The sequence below is a fragment of the Pocillopora damicornis genome, chromosome 8, assembly GCF_964200805.1.
Source record: "Pocillopora damicornis chromosome 8, jaPocDami1.2, whole genome shotgun sequence".
NCBI classification, from domain to species: Eukaryota; Metazoa; Cnidaria; class Anthozoa; order Scleractinia; family Pocilloporidae; genus Pocillopora; species Pocillopora damicornis.
Genome location: NC_142677.1, coordinates 15,226,785 through 15,245,501, shown reverse-complemented (window position 1 = coordinate 15,245,501; position 18,717 = coordinate 15,226,785). Strand labels below are relative to the sequence as shown.

The window sequence follows — 18,717 nt, the reverse complement described above, 5'->3', positions numbered from 1 at the left end:
GCGAAACAAGACTTTCATTGTTCCTGTTGGAACTGGCACCATGCATACGTAAAGTCACAGGGCTTCTATTCGAATCTGAGAAAAATAAGAGTCAATGAACGTTACAATGAGAAAATTACTGTACAGTGTGGTCAGTCGAAATCTCTTGCAGAAAAGCGGAGAGGCGGATTTGTCAAATTATTTGCCTATGTTAGAGAATGATTATTATAATTGAGGAACTTTGTCTAAAGTTCTCTAATAATTTATTTGGCTTTACTAAATAATACATCCTACATAAGTTTTCAATAAAGCACTCCAAATTGTTCCTTTTCATATTTGAGTTTGATATTGAGATGTTCAGCAGTTGACGGAGATTAGCTCCCACTATCACTAGTTCCGTCGCTCCCAGAAGATAGAGTTTACCTACATAGTTATTATCTTACAGAAAAACGTTTATAACACCATATTAAGCAAAAGTCGAAATTGCACGGATTCGAATTTAACGGTCTCAGTGTGAATCACGAACCCAGAAATTGAAATTCTTTCCTTTTTAATTCTTGATTCTATTAGTCAATGGCGACTTCCGTAACTTTACCTCTCAGTCACAACATTCACATCTCACTATATGAGATTCGTGGTCATTTTAATTGATACGATACTTTAAATTTGAATAAGAGGGAAGTAAGGGAGGGGTGGAGGTGGGGGCTCTTCATTTGATGAAGTTTAACCTTAACAACCATTTCCGTTCTACTTTTGGTCTCAACAACCATGGAGAAGAAATCTCAAAGAGAAGAAAAAGGAGACAGAAAGGGCCAGTTATTTAAACAAAGTTTAGCCGTTGTTTAACAAAACCGCTATCTTGAATTTAGCTGAATCTTTTATCTGAACATTTATTTTTGTGCACAGTGTCAAGAGGGCAAAAAACTAGCACTGAAAGGACATTTTATGAAAACAACCCTTTTTAATAGAATACGTATTTAACGCCCACTGATTGCGAAAAACCGCGGTTTGGGTCAGACTTCCTGTAAATAACCGGACCAAAATGTTTAAAATACGTGAACTTGTGTTTTAACATCAAGTAAATGTGTCTAGGCTTTCCTCTAAAAAAATCATAAAACGTACTTTTACTTCGTTTGTTTTATTTAGACAATTGTATCAGTCCTTCGTTTTAATAAGGTTTGGCTGACGGGTTTTCAAGAACACACCGGAACAGGTTACTCTACAAAGGGGACATTAGAACTCGTTCAATTTCCTACAAATTGTTGTTCATTTTTCACACGGTTACATGCATAGATCGTAAAATTCTTACTTCATTTATTTGTTTTTACACTTGGTTCCATCAGAGGATAGAAAAATTAAAGAATCAGGCAGAAATGCTTCCCTTTTATTCTATCATGTAAATGGAATGTAATCATGGCCAAACCGAAAGCTGCATTTACTGCATGTAATGTCTCAAAGGAAAATGGTGACACTCAAGACTGAGCATGATATTACACAATTCTAGTTTCATGGAAATCAGAGATTAGAAAGTTTGGTAAACAGTTAACTGTGGTCAAATCTCAAATTATAGAGAGATTATTCAAAACGAAAGGGGTCAGCAGTTTTACTTATGAAACCTTGCGAAAATCAGTTGCTATTTAGTCCAACTAATGTGCAACGTAAATAGAAAAAACGTCTTCCGTCTCGGTCGGAGATCGGACAACCTATCACAGTATCCCTTTCTATTGCAAAAGTACTGGTAAGTTAAGAAGCTATCAATTCAGGATATTTCATAGAACTATTGGCACTTATGTAATGTGGATGAAACAGATTGGGCCTAATATTTTCACGGAATTTTCCCCAGATGAAATGTTTTTTTGTGTCTTTACCGTAGTGGCAGGTTTAGCTTGATTTTTATCAATTGCTGATCGACATGAGTACGTTAAAGTCAAGTGCTTCATTACAGATTATTCTCATATCAAAGATAACTTGAAGACTTTGGTAGCTTGATCACTCGTTAGGTGCCAACTCAAATATTCCTCAATGGCCCAAAGTTAGGTTCTGGTGCCCATAAGAGCCTCTTCACTCTGCTTTCTGAACTAAGCAAAAGCACATAACAGATCAAGGAGGGAGGAGGGTAGACGGCATGTGCCTCTTTCCCCTTGATCTAGTCTCTTTCCTTAATGTCGGTCAACGTATGATGTTACATGAAGTATTTACCATATTGAGCCCGCCAAAACTATTTATAAGGCAGCGGACGCGCTTTCAAAAATAATATGGCGGCCAAACGAGTTTTCGACGTGAATGAAGCTTCGGTAAGTGTTATGTGTTTCACATTTCACCTGAACTATATATTTTTCAGTGATGCAATCTGATAGAAATAGCTTTCTCTCAGATTGTAGACTTAAAAGCTGAACTCGCCCGGAAAGAGTCGCAGTTCAAGCGAGAGAAACTTGGAGGCGAAAAGATATTAAATCGACAACCTAAGGTAGGTTCAAACGTCTGCATTGTGGTCCTTCCTAGCTTAAATTTAGGTAAAATTTCCGCAGAGCCCCTTACTATTGTAAAAAAATCTGTTTTCCCAATGGCAATGTATTGTTTTTGTCATTGTTTTCTCTATTCAAGAACTGAATGCAAGATGGGGCTGTGCGGAAATTTTACCATTACATGTACTGCATAGTGCTAGAACAATTGCATTGTACAATAATTGGCCATATTAATTAAACGCTGGATAAAGTCATGCAAATTTCAATTTAATCAATTATATCTCCTACCGAAATTAAAAGGCTCGTTGGATACCAGAATACTAAATTAAGTACATGTGCTGCATAGTGTTGGCACAATTACATTGTATAATCATTGACCAATATTAATCAAACTTTGCATAAAGTAGTGTTCCTTTTATCATACAAGTTGTGATTTAATCAATAAGGTTTCTTTCCTTCTGAGATTAAAAGACTAGTTGAATATCACCCAAAGTTATACTAAGGAGAGGAGAGAGCTAAAACAAATAAATTAGACAGAAAAAAAAAGGCAACCAAGAATTCTACAACTTACAGTTTTCCATAAACTTGTTTGAAACCAATGATTTTCAGCAATCCTGGTAACTTAATGTGAAAAATGAATATTTCTTCTATCTAATTCTGTTGAAAAATTGAATATATTTCTAGAAACCTCCAGTGTGGGCTAAAGTGAAAAAGGAGACAAAAGTTACAAACTCAGGGAGTTTACCTTCCAAACAAGATGAATTGTCATTAGAGGAACAACAAGCTCTGCAAAAATCAAGGTACCACCGTCAAACTAATATCATTGTTATTACGTTTATTCCCATTCAGTTATCAGCAATTTTGAAGGGAATTTCAGAAATGCAGTACTGAGTGCTTATAAATTTTGTTAAAGTGGGCTAACTTCAGATAAAATGTAACTATGAACATAAAAATCAGAGATACAGTACTGTAGAAGGTTTTTTGAAGGTGAGAGACTATCAAGCTTCTGCCAAAGATATAGGGCAAGTTTAATTTATCTGAGCATTTCTGGACTGTCTTCATTTTGCAATGGACTGATTTTAGAGAACAGAGATTGATGTACTCAGCTAAAATAAAGCATATGACATTTGTTGAGTACTGGCTGACTTTCAGTGTATCCGTTAAGAAATTAGGAAAATGTCTCTTCAACAGTTTAGTACTAGAATGCAAGACATTGCCTTAACCAACTCATACAACTTACTGTTGGTAGATTTGTTTCTTTTTTTTTAATGGATGTTAATGTAGTCAATGTGTTTTTAAAAATTGAATTTTATATTGTGGCTGTTGTTGTTGTTACTGACAGAAGTTATTGTATATTTAAAATAAAAGAAATTAGGTGAAGTTGAAAATGTCTTAAGATGTAACTAATTTCATCAAATTTATTTTTTTTGTAGCCAAAATTGAGACCTGAATTTAAAAATCCTAGTGTCATTCCTGTGCTCTGAGCCCAGGAATGAGCCCAGACTGAGGAGTACTCCTCATTTGTGTCCCAACAGGAGGGTAAAATTTTATTTCTTAAAAAATTTTAAGTTGTTTCTTAGTTCATATGGGTTTATTTTTTTGTTTGACTTCGATTGTACAAACCTGAAATGGCTCTATATTAATGAAACACAGCCTTAAAAATTGAAAAAAAAAAAATTAATTGAATGATATTATGGGAGGTTAATGAAAGAATGTTGCTCCTTTTTGCATTTGTTTTAGGCAAGCTTTGGAAGCCAAAGCAGCATTGTATGAGAAGATGGCAAGAGGTGAAATTGAAGGTGAGACACTGTATGTTACTGCATGTGAACAAGATATGTTGAAGTGCTTTGTTATATTTCTGTTTCATTTATTTTATCCTTATTTCATATATTTTTTTTTACCTTCTTTTGTTGAAGATGAAGGTGATGATGAAGAAGGAGGGAGATTTTTGGTGGACTTCCACAAGAAAATTTATTCAAAGGTATGGCAGGAAATCAATGTCATATTTTTTTTCATTGCAGAAGCATTACAACCAACCTTTTTGCCCTAGTAACGACACATACATCGGTAATCATCTTCCATGTCAGATCTTGGTTTTAATACATTTGGTAAGATTTGTGGTACCCTTAAAAAGTCCTTTGTAGGTTATCCTATGTTGTGTGCCATTCCAATGGTTTAATTAAAAGGTTGAAAAAGTAATTTTGTACTTTCACTCAGACTTCATGTGATGTAAGAGTTTATTTTCAAACTGGTTGTGCATTTTCCCCTAAAGGATGAAGAGCATCTCCAGGATTCAGATGAACTGAAAGATGAAGACATACCACCCCCCTCAGGACCTGAAGAGGAATGGTTGGTCATAATTTGCCCTCACTTTTAATGTTGCTCTGAAATCCTGAGCATTTAGTTATGAAAGAACTATGGACTGAGAAAGCCACCTTTCGCATATAAAGCCAATTGATTTATTTTTCATCACTGCCAATATTTATGCACTGTTAATCTTGATAGTGAACCACAATTGAAACGGTATTAAGCAGCACAGTATTAGCAGTCACATTTTACAAGGGGTCAGTTGTCTGTCTCAAAAAAGTTTCTCCTTAATTACTGTAATATTTGTACCTATCTTAAGTGATTGTGGTAAAACTGGTCTGAGTCTTAAAGGCCAATTTGTATTTTCTTTTTCTGTATTGAACGGTCACTTAATGTGGGACCACTCAAATGAGTGATTCCCTTTACATTGTACAAAATTTTTGCACACGTAGATGATACATTCATTGGTTTTCAGGGTTGATTATGTAGATTCACTGGGTAGGGAAAGGAGATGTCTGCGTAAAGATCTGAAACATCTTCAAGAGATGGATAAAGAAATGAATGCTCCAAAGGGGTGAGTATAAGAGTTTCAGTCCTAAGAATATTGTATTGCTATTTCTCTTAACAGTTTTCTATGTTAAATTACCATGTAATTTGCGTTCCTGCCAAACCCTCTCGTACACGCCACACGCATATTTCCTGCCAAAGCACTGCTATATAGTGCTTGCCTCCCGCTGAAACCCTTGCTTGGCTCCCACGCCATATTCTAGGTCTACCGTTCCTACCAAACCCCTCTTATAGTGGGTTTTCCGCCAAAACATCGTATTGCGCACCCCGTGTTTGCAGTTCCCGCCAAAATGCGACCAATCTTACGACGTTGCATTACTGCTCAGCAATTTTTCAACTCGCCGCAAAAAACGTGGTACCCACCCTTATTGTAGCAAGATTTCTTTGTGTTTCTAGTCCCCCGACACTTTTATCTGAAGACATGCGGAGAGAGCTCGCGAGGCAAGAATGGGAGAAAGAAGAGGAAGAAGCCATGAATAAACCCATTGGACCTGTTCATTATCAAGATATACGCTTTGATGGTAAATTTGATATTCATTGGTGACCGTTGTCTGGAAGGTTTCAATTCCAATCCATGTGGGGAGCTCGGATCATTTCGTTACAGTCCCTTAATTATCAATTTCTGAAATCTAGAACATATTCGCCTTCCAGTAACAAAAAAAAGGAGAAAGCTTTCGCTTGTAAAAGGTGTGCAATACGGCTTATGATCAAACCTGCAGTCTTGTTTCCCAATCTCCAGCTCGTCTCTATACAGCAGGGATTTATCTGTAGCCCGAAAACAACACTTGTCAAACTTTAATATCTGCAAAGTTTTCTGCAACATATATCAGTTTCTAGCATAATAAAACATTACTTGGACTGAGCGCCCTGTGTTGCACGGTGTAAAAATTTTTTGGAACTTGATGCCCTCGCAACCATCTAGTCTGTGACAAAGACAGACAAAATATCTCTGTTTAATATTAAAATCCTCCCGTTCCTTTTTTTATTGTAGAAATCCGCAATCATGGTGTGGGATATTATCAGTTTTCAACAAACGAAGAAGAAAGACAAGAGCAGATGAAAACGTTAGATAAACTGAGGGATCAGGTATGGAAACAAACAATTTTAAACGAAGAGAAAGGAAATTAGTCCTAGATTAAATAATTTTCTCTTGATTCATTGTAATGTTTATTTTTTTTGTCTTATCAGACAATGGAGCAGCGAGTTCGTACTCAGAAATTAAAAGACAAACGAAAAGCTGCAATGGACGCTCGTCTTGCTAAAGTAAGAGAAAGAAAACTGAAAAAACTGAAAGCTTCCGGCGAACTAAGCGAGGAATCAGTAGAGACGAATGGACAATTGCAACGGAATGAGAAAGAACAGAAAGACTCAGAGGATACGAGAGAAACAACAACATCAGAACAAAATGTTGAGGAGGGATCACTTGAGAAGGAAGAGGAACATGTTGATATGCCTCGAAGGCCTTTGAAAAAAGAGGATTTACCCGAATGGGCACGACACAAAATTAGTAAGCTTACTGACATGTGTTATTTCCCTAGTTGATTTTACTACCAATTTCTGCGTGCAATGCCATACTTACGGCTTATTTTCGTCAGCCCTTTGCTCTCTTTTCACTCTTCTCCTCTGTTTCCACTCGACCATCCTTCAGACTCCTTTCAATACCCTTGCTAGTGGCAGAAAAATCTGACAGAACTCGCTCTTTGTTGTATAGTCCTGTTCTCAGTTTTCTGTCTCCACCTGCCTCTCCCAAGTCTATCCTCCACCTTCTTTTCATAACCCATGCGGATCAATGTCAGTATCTTAGCAACTGCGCACCTACCCCTCCCCTAACCCGACGAGGGAGGGGGTAGGTGCGCAGTTTCTCAGTCGCCGATATTGATTCACACATGCTAGTTACATTATTCCTTCTCCTCTCAACAGAGCAATGGGACCAACCTCGATCGTCACCACGTACAGACCCGCGATTAGAAAGAGACCAGGAATTTGCACCACCTTCCTTTTACTACGAAGAAACTAACACCACCCAGAGCAGTAAAAACACTCGGAAAGAATTGAAAAAACTAATTAATCAGCAGAAAGAAATCAAGAATGAAAGATATCGGGAGAATGAGACTCGTGAGATCTCTCATGATGAAGAACAAAAAGAATTCAAACCACTAGAACAGCAACAACAATTACAGCGACCAATTCAAGCTCAACCGATTGCTTCATATACCCCTGATATTCCCCGTCTTCCCCCTCCTCCACAAGAATTTGTTCATCCGCCGTGGTCTGGGTATCCGTGGCGTCCCCCTCCTAACATCCCACCACCGCCACTGCCACTGGTAAATCAGATACCATGGCAACCAAATTTTCCTTATAACGTTCCACCGCCTCCAATTCCTTGGCAACCCAATGTTACTCCATGGCAACCCTATCAGGCGCCGTCCACATTGGGAGCTAGCCCCGTCTCCAGCACGCACTTGACTCAGGGTTCAAATCCATCGAATCCTTCAAGGGCTAACATGTCCCTGTCTGCGAAAGACACATCGGACGAGAAAACAACGATGGCGGCGGAGAATACTGAGACTATGAATGATCCTAATCAGGTCCAGCGTAGAGACAGAACAATTCCGTCAACAGAGGAACTTGCTGGCTTTGTAGCTCGCTGTCGATCAAGTACTTGAAATAAATGAAATTACCTTTGAAAGATCTAAGCTTCAAATGTTTATCTTCACTCACTGTTTTAAACAATGCAGTAGATTTTTTTTAATGAAAATTAAACATATTTGGCGCTATGTAAGGTTATTTTGTTTGTTGTGCCTTATTGCTGGGTCGTAGACAATATTTTTTTTTCAAGAGAGATGAAATGGTAGTATTATTATGGTGTTATCAGCCTAACACCACAGTCCACATCTAAACTTAGAAACCTATTTTGACTTGCGCATACTTTCCAATGAGACCAAAATGGTCCAAATTTTCCAATATTTCCTTCGAGCAAGTGAGAATGTTTTCTTCAGAATGCCTTAAGCTGAGGTCCTTGGGAGCATATCCTTTAAAATAATGATTACAGGTCTAACTTCAATATTTTTTTGACAATCTCTTTCAAATTTGAGAATACCTCGAAATCAAGAGAATCAAGGAAGGAAAGAAATACAATTTCTAACATGGTGAAATCATTGGCTTTTAATAACAAGTTAGCAATCTAAATCCTATCAGTCTGCGTTGGACGATTTAACCTGGATTTAGCGAATGTTTGCAATTCGAAACTAACTCAGTCAATAATGAATACAATTGCATACACAGAAATGAATAGATTTATTCACTGTATAACTTCTTGGATGTCTCTCTGATTGAGGTGGATCTCAGTTGTTTTCAGCAGTGTTCGTTTGATGAAATAATTCTACCGTAAATACTTTAAGCTGTTTCATCAGTGTTAGAGAAATACCTCGTCATCACTGTCCTTGTTATATGATCCATCTGACCTATCAAGTTACCATAGCAACGGTTTAACCGATTGTATTATATTCAAGTTCTGGGGGTAGTTCCGTAGGCAACTACAAACATTTTTCAGAAGTTAATAAATAGATGAATATCTCTTCAAATAATGCCCTTTCCTTCTTCCCTGTTAAATGTAATCCTATGGAAAAAACATTAGGGTAAATATGAAACCCTCGGAACTTGCTGTGATTAATTCAAGCAGGGAGCAAAGGGCGAGATGATTAATTATTCATTCATGTTTGTCTCACACCTTGGGTCAGTGTGACATTACAGCTAGCATTTTGCTTCTTCAAATCAAGCCTTGACATATTCTGCCGGTTTCTGCACTCGTAGCTGCTTCAAAGATTACTTTTAAGACGACTGTCAGTTCTGGTTCAGCAACCAAAGATGATGGTGTACTTTTGCGGAATGCTGGTGACGTTACAAGAGGTGAGAGAGAAATTCGTTTTTATAGTGCTCTCTTCTTCGAAGATCTCGTCTAAACACATCTCTCTAATGAATCATTTGCAGAATTTTCATAGGTTATTTGCTTAAGTCGGCGTTGCGTTTCATTATTGTACTTCTACTTTCTTACAAACTTCTCTGAGATGTTGATTGGATCAAATCTTTTGAAAATTACCAGAGAAAAGTTCTTCATTAAAATTTTATCTCGTCCTAAATGTTGTATTTGTCCATTCGTTCACAGTTAAGCAATACATGTACCTTGTGCCTTCGAGCTCTGAGCTTCTCGAGTTACCTTACAAGTAAGTATCTAGACTACTCGAGTTTTTTTTTCACAGATTTATTGTTAAGACCTCCAATTTGGTGCTCTTAGTTTCAAAGTGTAATACAGCTTAAAATGTTATATAACGACATGTAACAACAAAAACTACAAATGAATGTCCTATTCTCTATTCTCTATGTTTTTATTTTTGGTTCGTGTCTTTTTTTCTCTTGGACTACGGTTTTTTGATGATGGAAGAGGCAGGACTCCCATTAAATACGAACTTTTTGATGAGAGTAAGTCAAGTATGGACTTGATATATACACTCAAATGCAAAAAATGTTGATACCTAAAAGAGTTTCTCGATGGCGTTAACCAATAGGAGTAAAACGGCCAGTAAATTGACAAATTTAAACCAATAGTCGTAATAAAGGTTAACCGTTCTAACAACAATGGAATGAATGGACCGATAGTTGTCGAATAGCCAACATTTTAACCGTTAGCCGTAAAAGCCATCACCTCGTTAAGACCCTCCTAAAAAATATGATCTAAGAATGATGAGACCCAACGGCTTTATGAGAAATGTTTGTTCAGATACATGATTAGTGATTCAATTTTCTCACTATTCCTGAAAACCTTTGTTAAGATTATCCTTTTCTTCCAGGTAAGCGTGGGTATCTCACATAAATTACCTCGTGCTAATGGTGGTTATCAGGTATATGTGTGCCCAGAGAACCTCAGGGTCTCATCTTTCATTGTAAACGTGTCAACGTTTATGCAGTCGAGTGTATATTTTGCAGCTGAAACGATTGAGGGACGGAGAGCGCGAGCATGCTACATTGAATTCGTGGTAAAATGGGTCGCGAAATTCGAGAAAAGCGAAAAGCCAACCCTTGTACTAACCATGTGAAAAACTAAGGAAAAAAAGGGGAAAAAGATGGAGATGGGTATTTAAATTCACGAATGATGCATCAAAATATAACGATAAATGCCTTCTAAAGAAAGAAAGTTAAGCGGGAGAATTCTGCCCCTTTTATAAGAGTCCTTTCCCTAGAGGCCATTTTTAGCACGGACTGTTATTGTATGGTGCGCGACATTTTACTTAAGAAATGTATCCATTAAATTTGCAGAGACGTGAGAAGGAAATGGAAACCGACGTTGAAAAGAAGATTGGAGAGCCTGAATGTGGAATGTAAAGGAAGAAGTTAATCGTAAGTTCTTCATTGAGTTGTTTTACTGGTAGTTCAAAGCAGTTCGCGACAATTAAACATTGAGAACGGCGCCAAAATACTTCCTGCATTCTGCCATTGTTTGAACTATTCCAAACTATTACGTCGATATATCTTTGTTACAGACGTTTTTTTTGTTTTCTTGCTCCTTACTTGCTGTTGCTAAACTTTTGGACCCAGTTGCTCTCAAATTTATTTTGCTGATAAGAGACTGGACTCACTAGAAACTTTAAATGTAAAATCAAAATTAGTGAATAGTGATGAGTATTATTTTCGTCTTGATTATTTGCAGTCATTTGCAAAGTTTACCAGACTGCTATTCTTAAATTCGGAAAGTAACTTTCACGTCTGAATATTATTTTTGTTTTAGAATCTGAAATACTTGTATAATTATTGAGTAGTTGGAACTAAAAATGTCTCAGGAACCATGTTAACACAAGAGATGAGTTATTAAATTTTGAGAGTAGTTTTAATTTAGTTAAAAATTGAAGAGCCCCTTGACACCGTCTCAGCATAAAAATGTAGTTATTAAATTTTGATAGTAGTTTTAATTTAGTTAAAAATTGAAGAGCTCCTCGACACCGTCTCAGCCTAAAAATGTACTTTTTAAGAAAAGAACATGGATTTTTTGAGAGATTTTAGTGCGATTGTCTGGGCGAGGGCAGTTCGGAAAAAAAGATCTGTTGTCAGTAAAAATGACTGACGTTAAGAGAACTTGAGCGAAAGTCTTCATTTGTCTGAGTTGAGAAGCTACTTTTAATCGATTTTTGTTAGTCTGGTTAGTTTTTGTTGCGGATCTCTAAAGAGACCAACACGAACACGTTAGAAAACACGGACCTTTTCAAACAGATAACTTCTCCAATAAAAAATAACGACTACCACGATCCTAACTAGACCAGTAGTGCAGGTTTGCAACATACCAGGCAGCTAATCTTACAACAAAAAAATGAATAGAGAGAGAAATACTTGACGGTGTTTTCTTTGTAACTTTTCCTATTTGCTTGTTTGATGGTTTATTTGGCTTGTCATGTCAATAATCAACGTTTTCATTGGATTTACAGAGTAGAGAGACGGAAATGAAAAATGTTATTGGAAAAGAGGATTGGTAACTGGAAATAGAAAAAGAACGAAGTTAAGCGAAGAACTCAGCTAAACGTAAGTTGTTCAATTTTTAGTTTAGTTGGTGGATCAACTCTATCCATTAGAATGTAATGCACCGATCAATTCGAAGCTTCAACATCTCACCCCCGGGAAATACACGGGCGCTTGTCGTCTGTGTCCGCGGAAGGGTAATTGGACCTTGCCCGTGCTTTATCTTTTAATATGGAGGTGTTTAAAGGTAAGGAGTTCGCTTTCATGAGAGAATGGCCCGGGAGAAAAAGTTCTTTAAGGTCTATACTATAATGCATGGCAAATGACTAGACAGTCACGGTCCCTAATTTTGACTTTTACGAAAAAAGTGACCATCAAGTCTGGCTCTTGGGTGGGGCAATTGAAAAGAATTTTGGCCCCCAGGGGGACTGGAATTGCCCGGGAGGGATGTTGAAGCTTCGAATTGATCGACGCATAAATCAAGGCAATCCATTACAATGAAACTGGAAGAACGGGGCCAAAAATTTCAACGAATGCCACCATGAGTCACGAAAACCACTATAAAATTATGAAGTTTCTGTGAAGACATCTTCAACGTGTTTTGTTTACCTTATTGCCTTTTTTTCTTAGCTCCAGGAATATTCCAGATAGTTTGAAAAGCTTAAAGACTGAAAGATCAAAACGAATGTAAATTACGATTTTCTTACGGTAGAAATCTTTTCAAGCAAATAACCTTCACTGCCGAATGAATTAAAAAATGCTTTGGAAAATGACTGGAAAATTTCGTGAAACTATATTAACAGGTTTTGAGTTCAAAAGGCATTTCTCGAATAAGCAGGAAATAATATTTATATTAAAAACGAAAGTTTTGGCTCAAAATTGCTCAGATGTAACTCAAAGATGTGGTTAAACCAAATTCGAACGTATTTTTTATCTGAAAGAAGCTCATACACGTAGCAATTTGCTACATTTCTTGGATATTTTCAAATAATCAAACATTGAAGACAACGTGACTGAGTTTGAAGTCGGATGAATTACTTTTAAACCTTGATAAGAATTGTACGAGATCCTGCAATATGAGTGTTGATGCAGGTATCTGTGTAAAAGGAAAACAATTTAACTGCAAATGAATGTTTGATATTCGTTATAACTTTCCAAGGAACATTGAAGATATCTTAGAGACGAAAGAGTTATTGTCGAACCGTAAATACATTTTGAAGGTTATTTGGAAAAATTGGAATTCATTTAAATTTTCAGTTTTACCATGAAGCCTATTGTTTTCCAAGTGATGGATGAATTGCCAAAAAGCAAAAGTTGTTAAAAAGTTGAAAGCCCGGAATATTAAATGTGAATGATTTTAGCGAGGAAAAGGAATCTGTTGCATAGCTTGGGATTTTTCAGTATTTCTTAGAGAAAAAAAAGGAATTATTTCTCTTTTTTGTCTACTTATAGTGAAAAGGAAGAAAACTTTCGTTAGACATACAAATACCGTAAACTGCCGCTGGTATGGCCCCTCTGATTATAAGCCCATCTGCGCTTTTCTCGTCTCTTTTGAGAGATGGGAACTTTGTGCTACTTCAAACAGAAATTTAAAAAATTATTGTGGAACAATAAGTTTCTACTTCTTTTTTTACTTATCAAGTCTTAATGTAAACGAAACTTTAATTCTGTTCAAATTTACTAATTCGAAATAAGTTCGATTTATGCTGACGTTTTTAAGCTCGATTAAAAACCAGTAAAGGAAAAACGTATCTGATCAGCATTTCTGTAGCTCGTTTCGAAGCGCTTATGATATTCCGGTTATGAGCTCCCTCGGATATAAGCCCTCCTAAAACCCCTACGAAGTTGCATCAGCCCTGGCCCTGTAAACGACAGTGTACGGTATGTTCCATAATTCTTCCGACTGAGCATCCCTCAAGGGTTGCTGCTTTTTTGTAAAAGGTCTTTTATCAAAGATGACAGTATGTCTTTCATGGAAGTACATGTCAGCAAAAACAGAAAGTGATAATGACTGATGTTTCATCTTGTGTAAGGTAAAGAAATTATATTTTCTTTTACTTTGGAACTTGTCAGGTAAAAAAGTGATTTTTTATAAGAGAAACATTTTCCCGAGAAAGGTGGATATGTTCTTTAACAATACTTAACAAAAACCCCAGGCGTTTGTATCATAAATGCGATTTCTCAACTTTGCTATAAGAACTCACTAAGGTTTTGATTAAAATGGTACATTTCGAGAGAAAAAGGAGCAATTTTAAGTCACGAACGTTTCTGATATAATTCCATAGTCTTTTCAACCAAACACTTGTATAGCTAAAGGCATCTACTTTTCTTATCTGTGAAGAGTTGCTCGAGTTGAATGAGAAAAAGGGACAATTGTAACCCAAAGGTGTTGCTGAAAAACTCTCTACAAGTGAGAACTAAGTACAAATCAGAAAAAAAATGGATTATCAACAATACTCTCAATTACTCTCTAACTCGTAATTTACTTTTGAAATTAACATAGTTTTCAGCGATTAATTTTTCATCGTTCATATAAGGATGAGATTTCATTCCAGTTTAGCTTCAATTCCGGCGAAAACCCTCACAGCTAAAGCTTTGAGTGCATATAGTAAGGAACTGTAATTATCTTGATATCTCACTTTTTTTTGTATTATCTGCGAGTAAAACGATTTCTTTTAATTTGTTTTCAATGATACAGAAAAACTTGGAAAGATTACCGTTATCAAGCGTCCCATGTAGGTTGATTTTTTTTCTGACATGCCCTCTTTCTAAAAAGGTTCTGACATATTAGTGACAATTACCAAGGGAAGCATGCTACGAAAAATTAGGATGAAACATGATGTTATTCAGTTTGTCTCAGGAAACACCACGTATAATAATGCCAAAAGTTTTCTCCAGTTTAAAATTTCTTACGGGGCAGATGTAATACAAAATAGCCCATGAATTTTTTAATGGCTGTCCATAAAAAGGTTTTGACAAGAAGGTTTAAATAAAGGTAATTTTTTAATCCACAAAATGGTTACTGCGCACATGTATTTATGAGCTGGGGTTCTTAGCTTTCCGTATTAAGATTGCTTTTTAATCTGATGGGGAACTGCTTAGTTTTAAATGAAGTTGTATCTCAAGAACATCAACAGCTTAACACTTGATCATAGTTTCAAATAACGTTTTTTTCTATTCTATTTCAAAATAATGGTGGTGTTGAAAATTTTGCATCTTTGGCGAAGGGGCAATTAACTAAAGAATCATAATTTGGTAAAGGTTAAGCGAAGGCGTGGCTGTCTGTTTTAAGTTAAGTATTTTCCACGGTGAAAACAACATACTCTAACTAGAATAGCCCTATAATAATATAAGGTGAAACTTTCTATCAGAGTAAAGAACAACAGTCACTCAAAGTGTACGAGAAAATCTGATGTATCTGGTGAAGGATAAGATAAAAATTTAAGAGATGATGAAATCTAAAATTATTCTTTTTCGTAAGGATGACATTTCTTTCTCATGTAGCTACAATTTCAATTTATGTCCAAACAAAAACAACGGAAAACCACGGAGAAAAAGTTGACTGCACGTAGTTAGGAGAAGGAAATGTTTGGATTTCCGATTTTTTTTTGCAAACATCATTACTTTTAGTTTTAAGTACCAACATTTCTCAGAATAACAGGTTTATTATGTTTTTTTAAGTTTACAAAAATATTTTTACGGTGCATATTTTTCAGAGCCACTGGCTTTCCTCAATATTTCGCAAAGTAAATTCCTGCCCAAGTTTGTTCAAACTAGAGCTCATTTCTACATTTAATCATCATTTTATCGTATTTAAAACAAAGATCCTCTCGTTCTCCAGTTATTGTAATGGATTTCTCATTTACGGTAACTCTTTGCCTCCGTGTTCTTGTGCACGACTTCAGCGCACGACATGACGGCCATTTTACTCTCCGTTGTTTAGTTTAAGTTGAAGATTTCCTTAAATCAAAATCTTTTTAATCTGAAGATCTCAGATAATTTTTGGGGGAATTTTTTCTCTCAAGAAAAAAAATTCCTGGAAAAAATTCTTGGTGACCTTAAAATCAACAACAATTCTGCTTCTTTAAAGATTAAAAAGAAAAAGAAAACCGACCAATGGGGCCTGAGCCCCTCCGATGTACTTTAACAACTTAAATTAAACGACGGCTGGGGGATACAGCCGCCGTTTAATTTGAATTGTTAAATGTGCACAACCGCTAGACCACTGAGGCTTTTTGTAAGAGAACATGGCAAAATTACACTAGAAGTCGGTTCGCTCCCATTGTTACTAGAAACAATAGGTTCACCCAGTACATGTCTCAACCTCGTGGGAATGTTTAATAAGCACTTGATTGGAATTCCACCTCTGTACAAAATATTTTGAATTGTTTTTCTTAATTGACTTGCTCTCCTCTAAATAAATGTACTTTGACGTAAAGGTAAGCTTTTCCTTCTCATATATTTCTTGCCACTCAAGGTCAAAACTCAGACTAAGCAATTATTCTTTTGAGATTCATCAAGGTTATACAAGGGCCGAGAAAAGTGAGCAAACTTGAATTGACATAAAACATCAATTTCGCGTTTGTAACAGAAAAAAAGTATTATGTTTTAACAAGTAACATCTGTAGATTAAAATCTGTATGCAATTATTGTGGTGATCTTTCAAAAATAAAACATCTGTTTTCTATCTCTTTAAGGTTTGAACCCTAACAAGGAAGAAGTTCAAGATATTTTGGAATATAAATGAAAATATATGAATAAACTTTTGAGTCGAAACCGACTTATATCGTATTGCTTTTGGTATTTATTATTTCTTCTTCTCTCTGACACTGCAACTACACTACAAATCCCTTTTCTCTAATTAAATTAGATAGAATGATAGGACACTTTGACAGATTATAGAAGGACTTTTACTTTAAGCTCTACATTTGACAGACTTTTCAGTTGCACTATTACTGCTAGACTTGAAAGACTTTTACAACGAATTTAATTTGCACTACTATTACTAGACTTTGACTGATTTCAACGACTTATTCAATTGCACTACTACTGATAGATTTTGAAACGACTTTTTATTGGCACTACTATTGTTAGACTTTGACAGATATTAAAACGACTTTTTATTTGTACTACTATCGCTACTTTGACAGATTTTAAAACGACTCTTTCAATTGCACTACTACAGCTAGACTTTGACAGATCTTGAAACGACTTTTCAATGATTGGACTACTATTGTTAGACTCTGATTGATTTTAAAACGACTTTCTATTTGCACTACTATTAGTAGACTTCGACAGATTTTGAAACGACTTTCTATTTGCACTACTAATACTTGACTTTGAGAGATTTAGCGACGACTTTTTCAATTGCACTACTATTGCTAGACTAACAGATTATAAAACGACTTTTTCAATTGCACTACTACTGAGAGACCTTGACAGATTTAGAAACGACTTTTCCAATTGCACTTCTGTTGTAGACTCTGACTGATTTTAAATCGACTATTCCAATTGCACTACTTAACCTTGACTTTGACACGACTTTCTACTTGCACTTCTATTGCCAGACTTTGATAGGTTTTGAAACGAATTTTCCATGATTGCACTGCTATTGCTAAACTCTGACTGATTTTAAAACGACTTTCTATTTGCACTACCATTACTAGACTTTGAAACGACCTTTTCAATTGCACTACTATTGCTAGACTTTGACAGTTTTAAAGATGACTTTCTATTTGCACTACTAGTTCTTGACTTTGACAGATTTTGTAACGACTTTTCCATGATTGCACTATCATTGCTTAACTCTGACTGACTTTAAAACGACGTTCTATTTGCACTACTATTACTAGACTTTGAAACGACTTTCTATTTGCACTACTAATACTTAACTTTGACAGATTTTGAAACGACTTTTCAGTTTCTAGACTTTGACAGTTTTAAAAACGACTTTCTATTTGCACTACTAGTTCTTGACTTTGACAGATTTTGAAACGACTTTTCAATAGCTAGACTTTGACAGTTTTAAAAACGACTTTCTATTTGCATTACTAGTGCTTAACTTTGACAGATTTTGAAACGACTTTTTCAATTGCACTACTATTGCTAGATTTTGACAGTTTTAAAAATGTTTTTTTCTTGCACTACTAGTTCTTGACTTTGACAGATTTTGAAACGACTTTTCCATGATTGTACTTCTATTGCTAAACTCTGACTGACTTTAAAACGACTTACTATTTGCACTACTATTACTAGACTTTGACAGATTTTGAAACGACTTTGTATTTGCACTTCTGGTACTTGACTTTGACAGATTTTGAAACGACTTCTTTTTGCACCTCTAGTACTTAACTTTGACAAATTTAGAGACGACTTTTTTAATTGCACTACTATTACTAGACTTTGACAGTTTTAAAAACGATTTTCTATTTGCGCTACTAGTTCTTTACTTTGACAGATTTTGAAACGACTTTTCCATGATTGCACTTCTATTGCTAAACTCTGACTGATTTTGAAACGACTTTCTATTTGCACAACTACTATTTGACTTTGACAGATTTTGAAACGATTTTTTTAATTGCACTACTATTGCTAGACTTTGACAGTTTTAAAACGACTTTCTTTTTTGCACCATTAGTTCTTGACTGAGAGATTTTGAAACGACTTTTCAATTGCTCTACTATTGCTAGTCTTTGACAGTTTTAAAAACGACTTTCTACTTGCACTTCTAGTTCTTGACTTTGACAGATTTTGAAACGACTTTTCCATGATTGCACTACTATCACTAAACTGACTGATTTTGAAACGACTTTTTATTTGCACTACTAGTAATTAACTTCCACAGATTTAGAAACGATTTCTTCAATTGCACTACTATTGCTAGACTTTAACCGAT

At 35.8% G+C, this 18,717-nt stretch overlaps 1 protein-coding gene and 2 long non-coding RNA genes across 4 annotated transcripts; all 3 read left to right on the top strand.

Annotated features, from left to right (window-relative positions):
- The first annotated feature begins 2,222 nt into the window (after positions 1–2,222).
- LOC113676408 (coiled-coil domain-containing protein 174) lies at positions 2,223–8,102 on the top strand. 2 transcript variants are annotated; one of them, XM_027193065.2, is made up of 11 exons: positions 2,223–2,273; positions 2,354–2,446; positions 3,129–3,244; positions 4,185–4,243; positions 4,361–4,425; positions 4,717–4,793; positions 5,227–5,325; positions 5,715–5,839; positions 6,310–6,404; positions 6,507–6,825; positions 7,239–8,102. In XM_027193065.2, exons 1-11 carry the CDS (start codon positions 2,235–2,237, stop codon positions 7,982–7,984), a joined length of 1,833 nt encoding a protein of 610 aa, XP_027048866.2. In that variant the 5' UTR covers positions 2,223–2,234; the 3' UTR covers positions 7,985–8,102. The 2 variants fall into 2 exon arrangements, with proteins under 2 accessions (XP_027048866.2, XP_089070987.1); XM_089214861.1 differs by having other exon boundaries at positions 2,231–2,273; positions 2,343–2,446.
- Positions 8,103–9,083: 981 nt separating this feature from the next.
- On the top strand, positions 9,084–10,712 carry LOC149041593 (uncharacterized). The gene is made up of 4 exons (XR_016189275.1): positions 9,084–9,227; positions 9,484–9,541; positions 10,166–10,216; positions 10,632–10,712. It is a non-coding gene; the product is annotated as an uncharacterized LOC149041593 (long non-coding RNA).
- A 1,075-nt stretch (positions 10,713–11,787) lies between these two features.
- LOC149041592 (uncharacterized) lies at positions 11,788–16,597 on the top strand. The gene is made up of 2 exons (XR_016189274.1): positions 11,788–11,885; positions 16,520–16,597. It is a non-coding gene; the product is annotated as an uncharacterized LOC149041592 (long non-coding RNA).
- The last annotated feature ends 2,120 nt before the right edge of the window (positions 16,598–18,717 follow it).

Excerpts from the sequence above, each read along its gene's own strand:
- LOC113676408 (XM_027193065.2), top strand. The coding sequence starts at position 2,235 with ATGGCGGCCAAACGAGTTTTCGACGTGAATGAAGCTTCG. Across the intron at positions 5,326-5,714 it reads GAAATGAATGCTCCAAAGGG|TCCCCCGACACTTTTATCTG; the intron begins GTGAGTATAAGA and ends TTGTGTTTCTAG. Across the intron at positions 6,405-6,506 it reads TAGATAAACTGAGGGATCAG|ACAATGGAGCAGCGAGTTCG; the intron begins GTATGGAAACAA and ends TTGTCTTATCAG.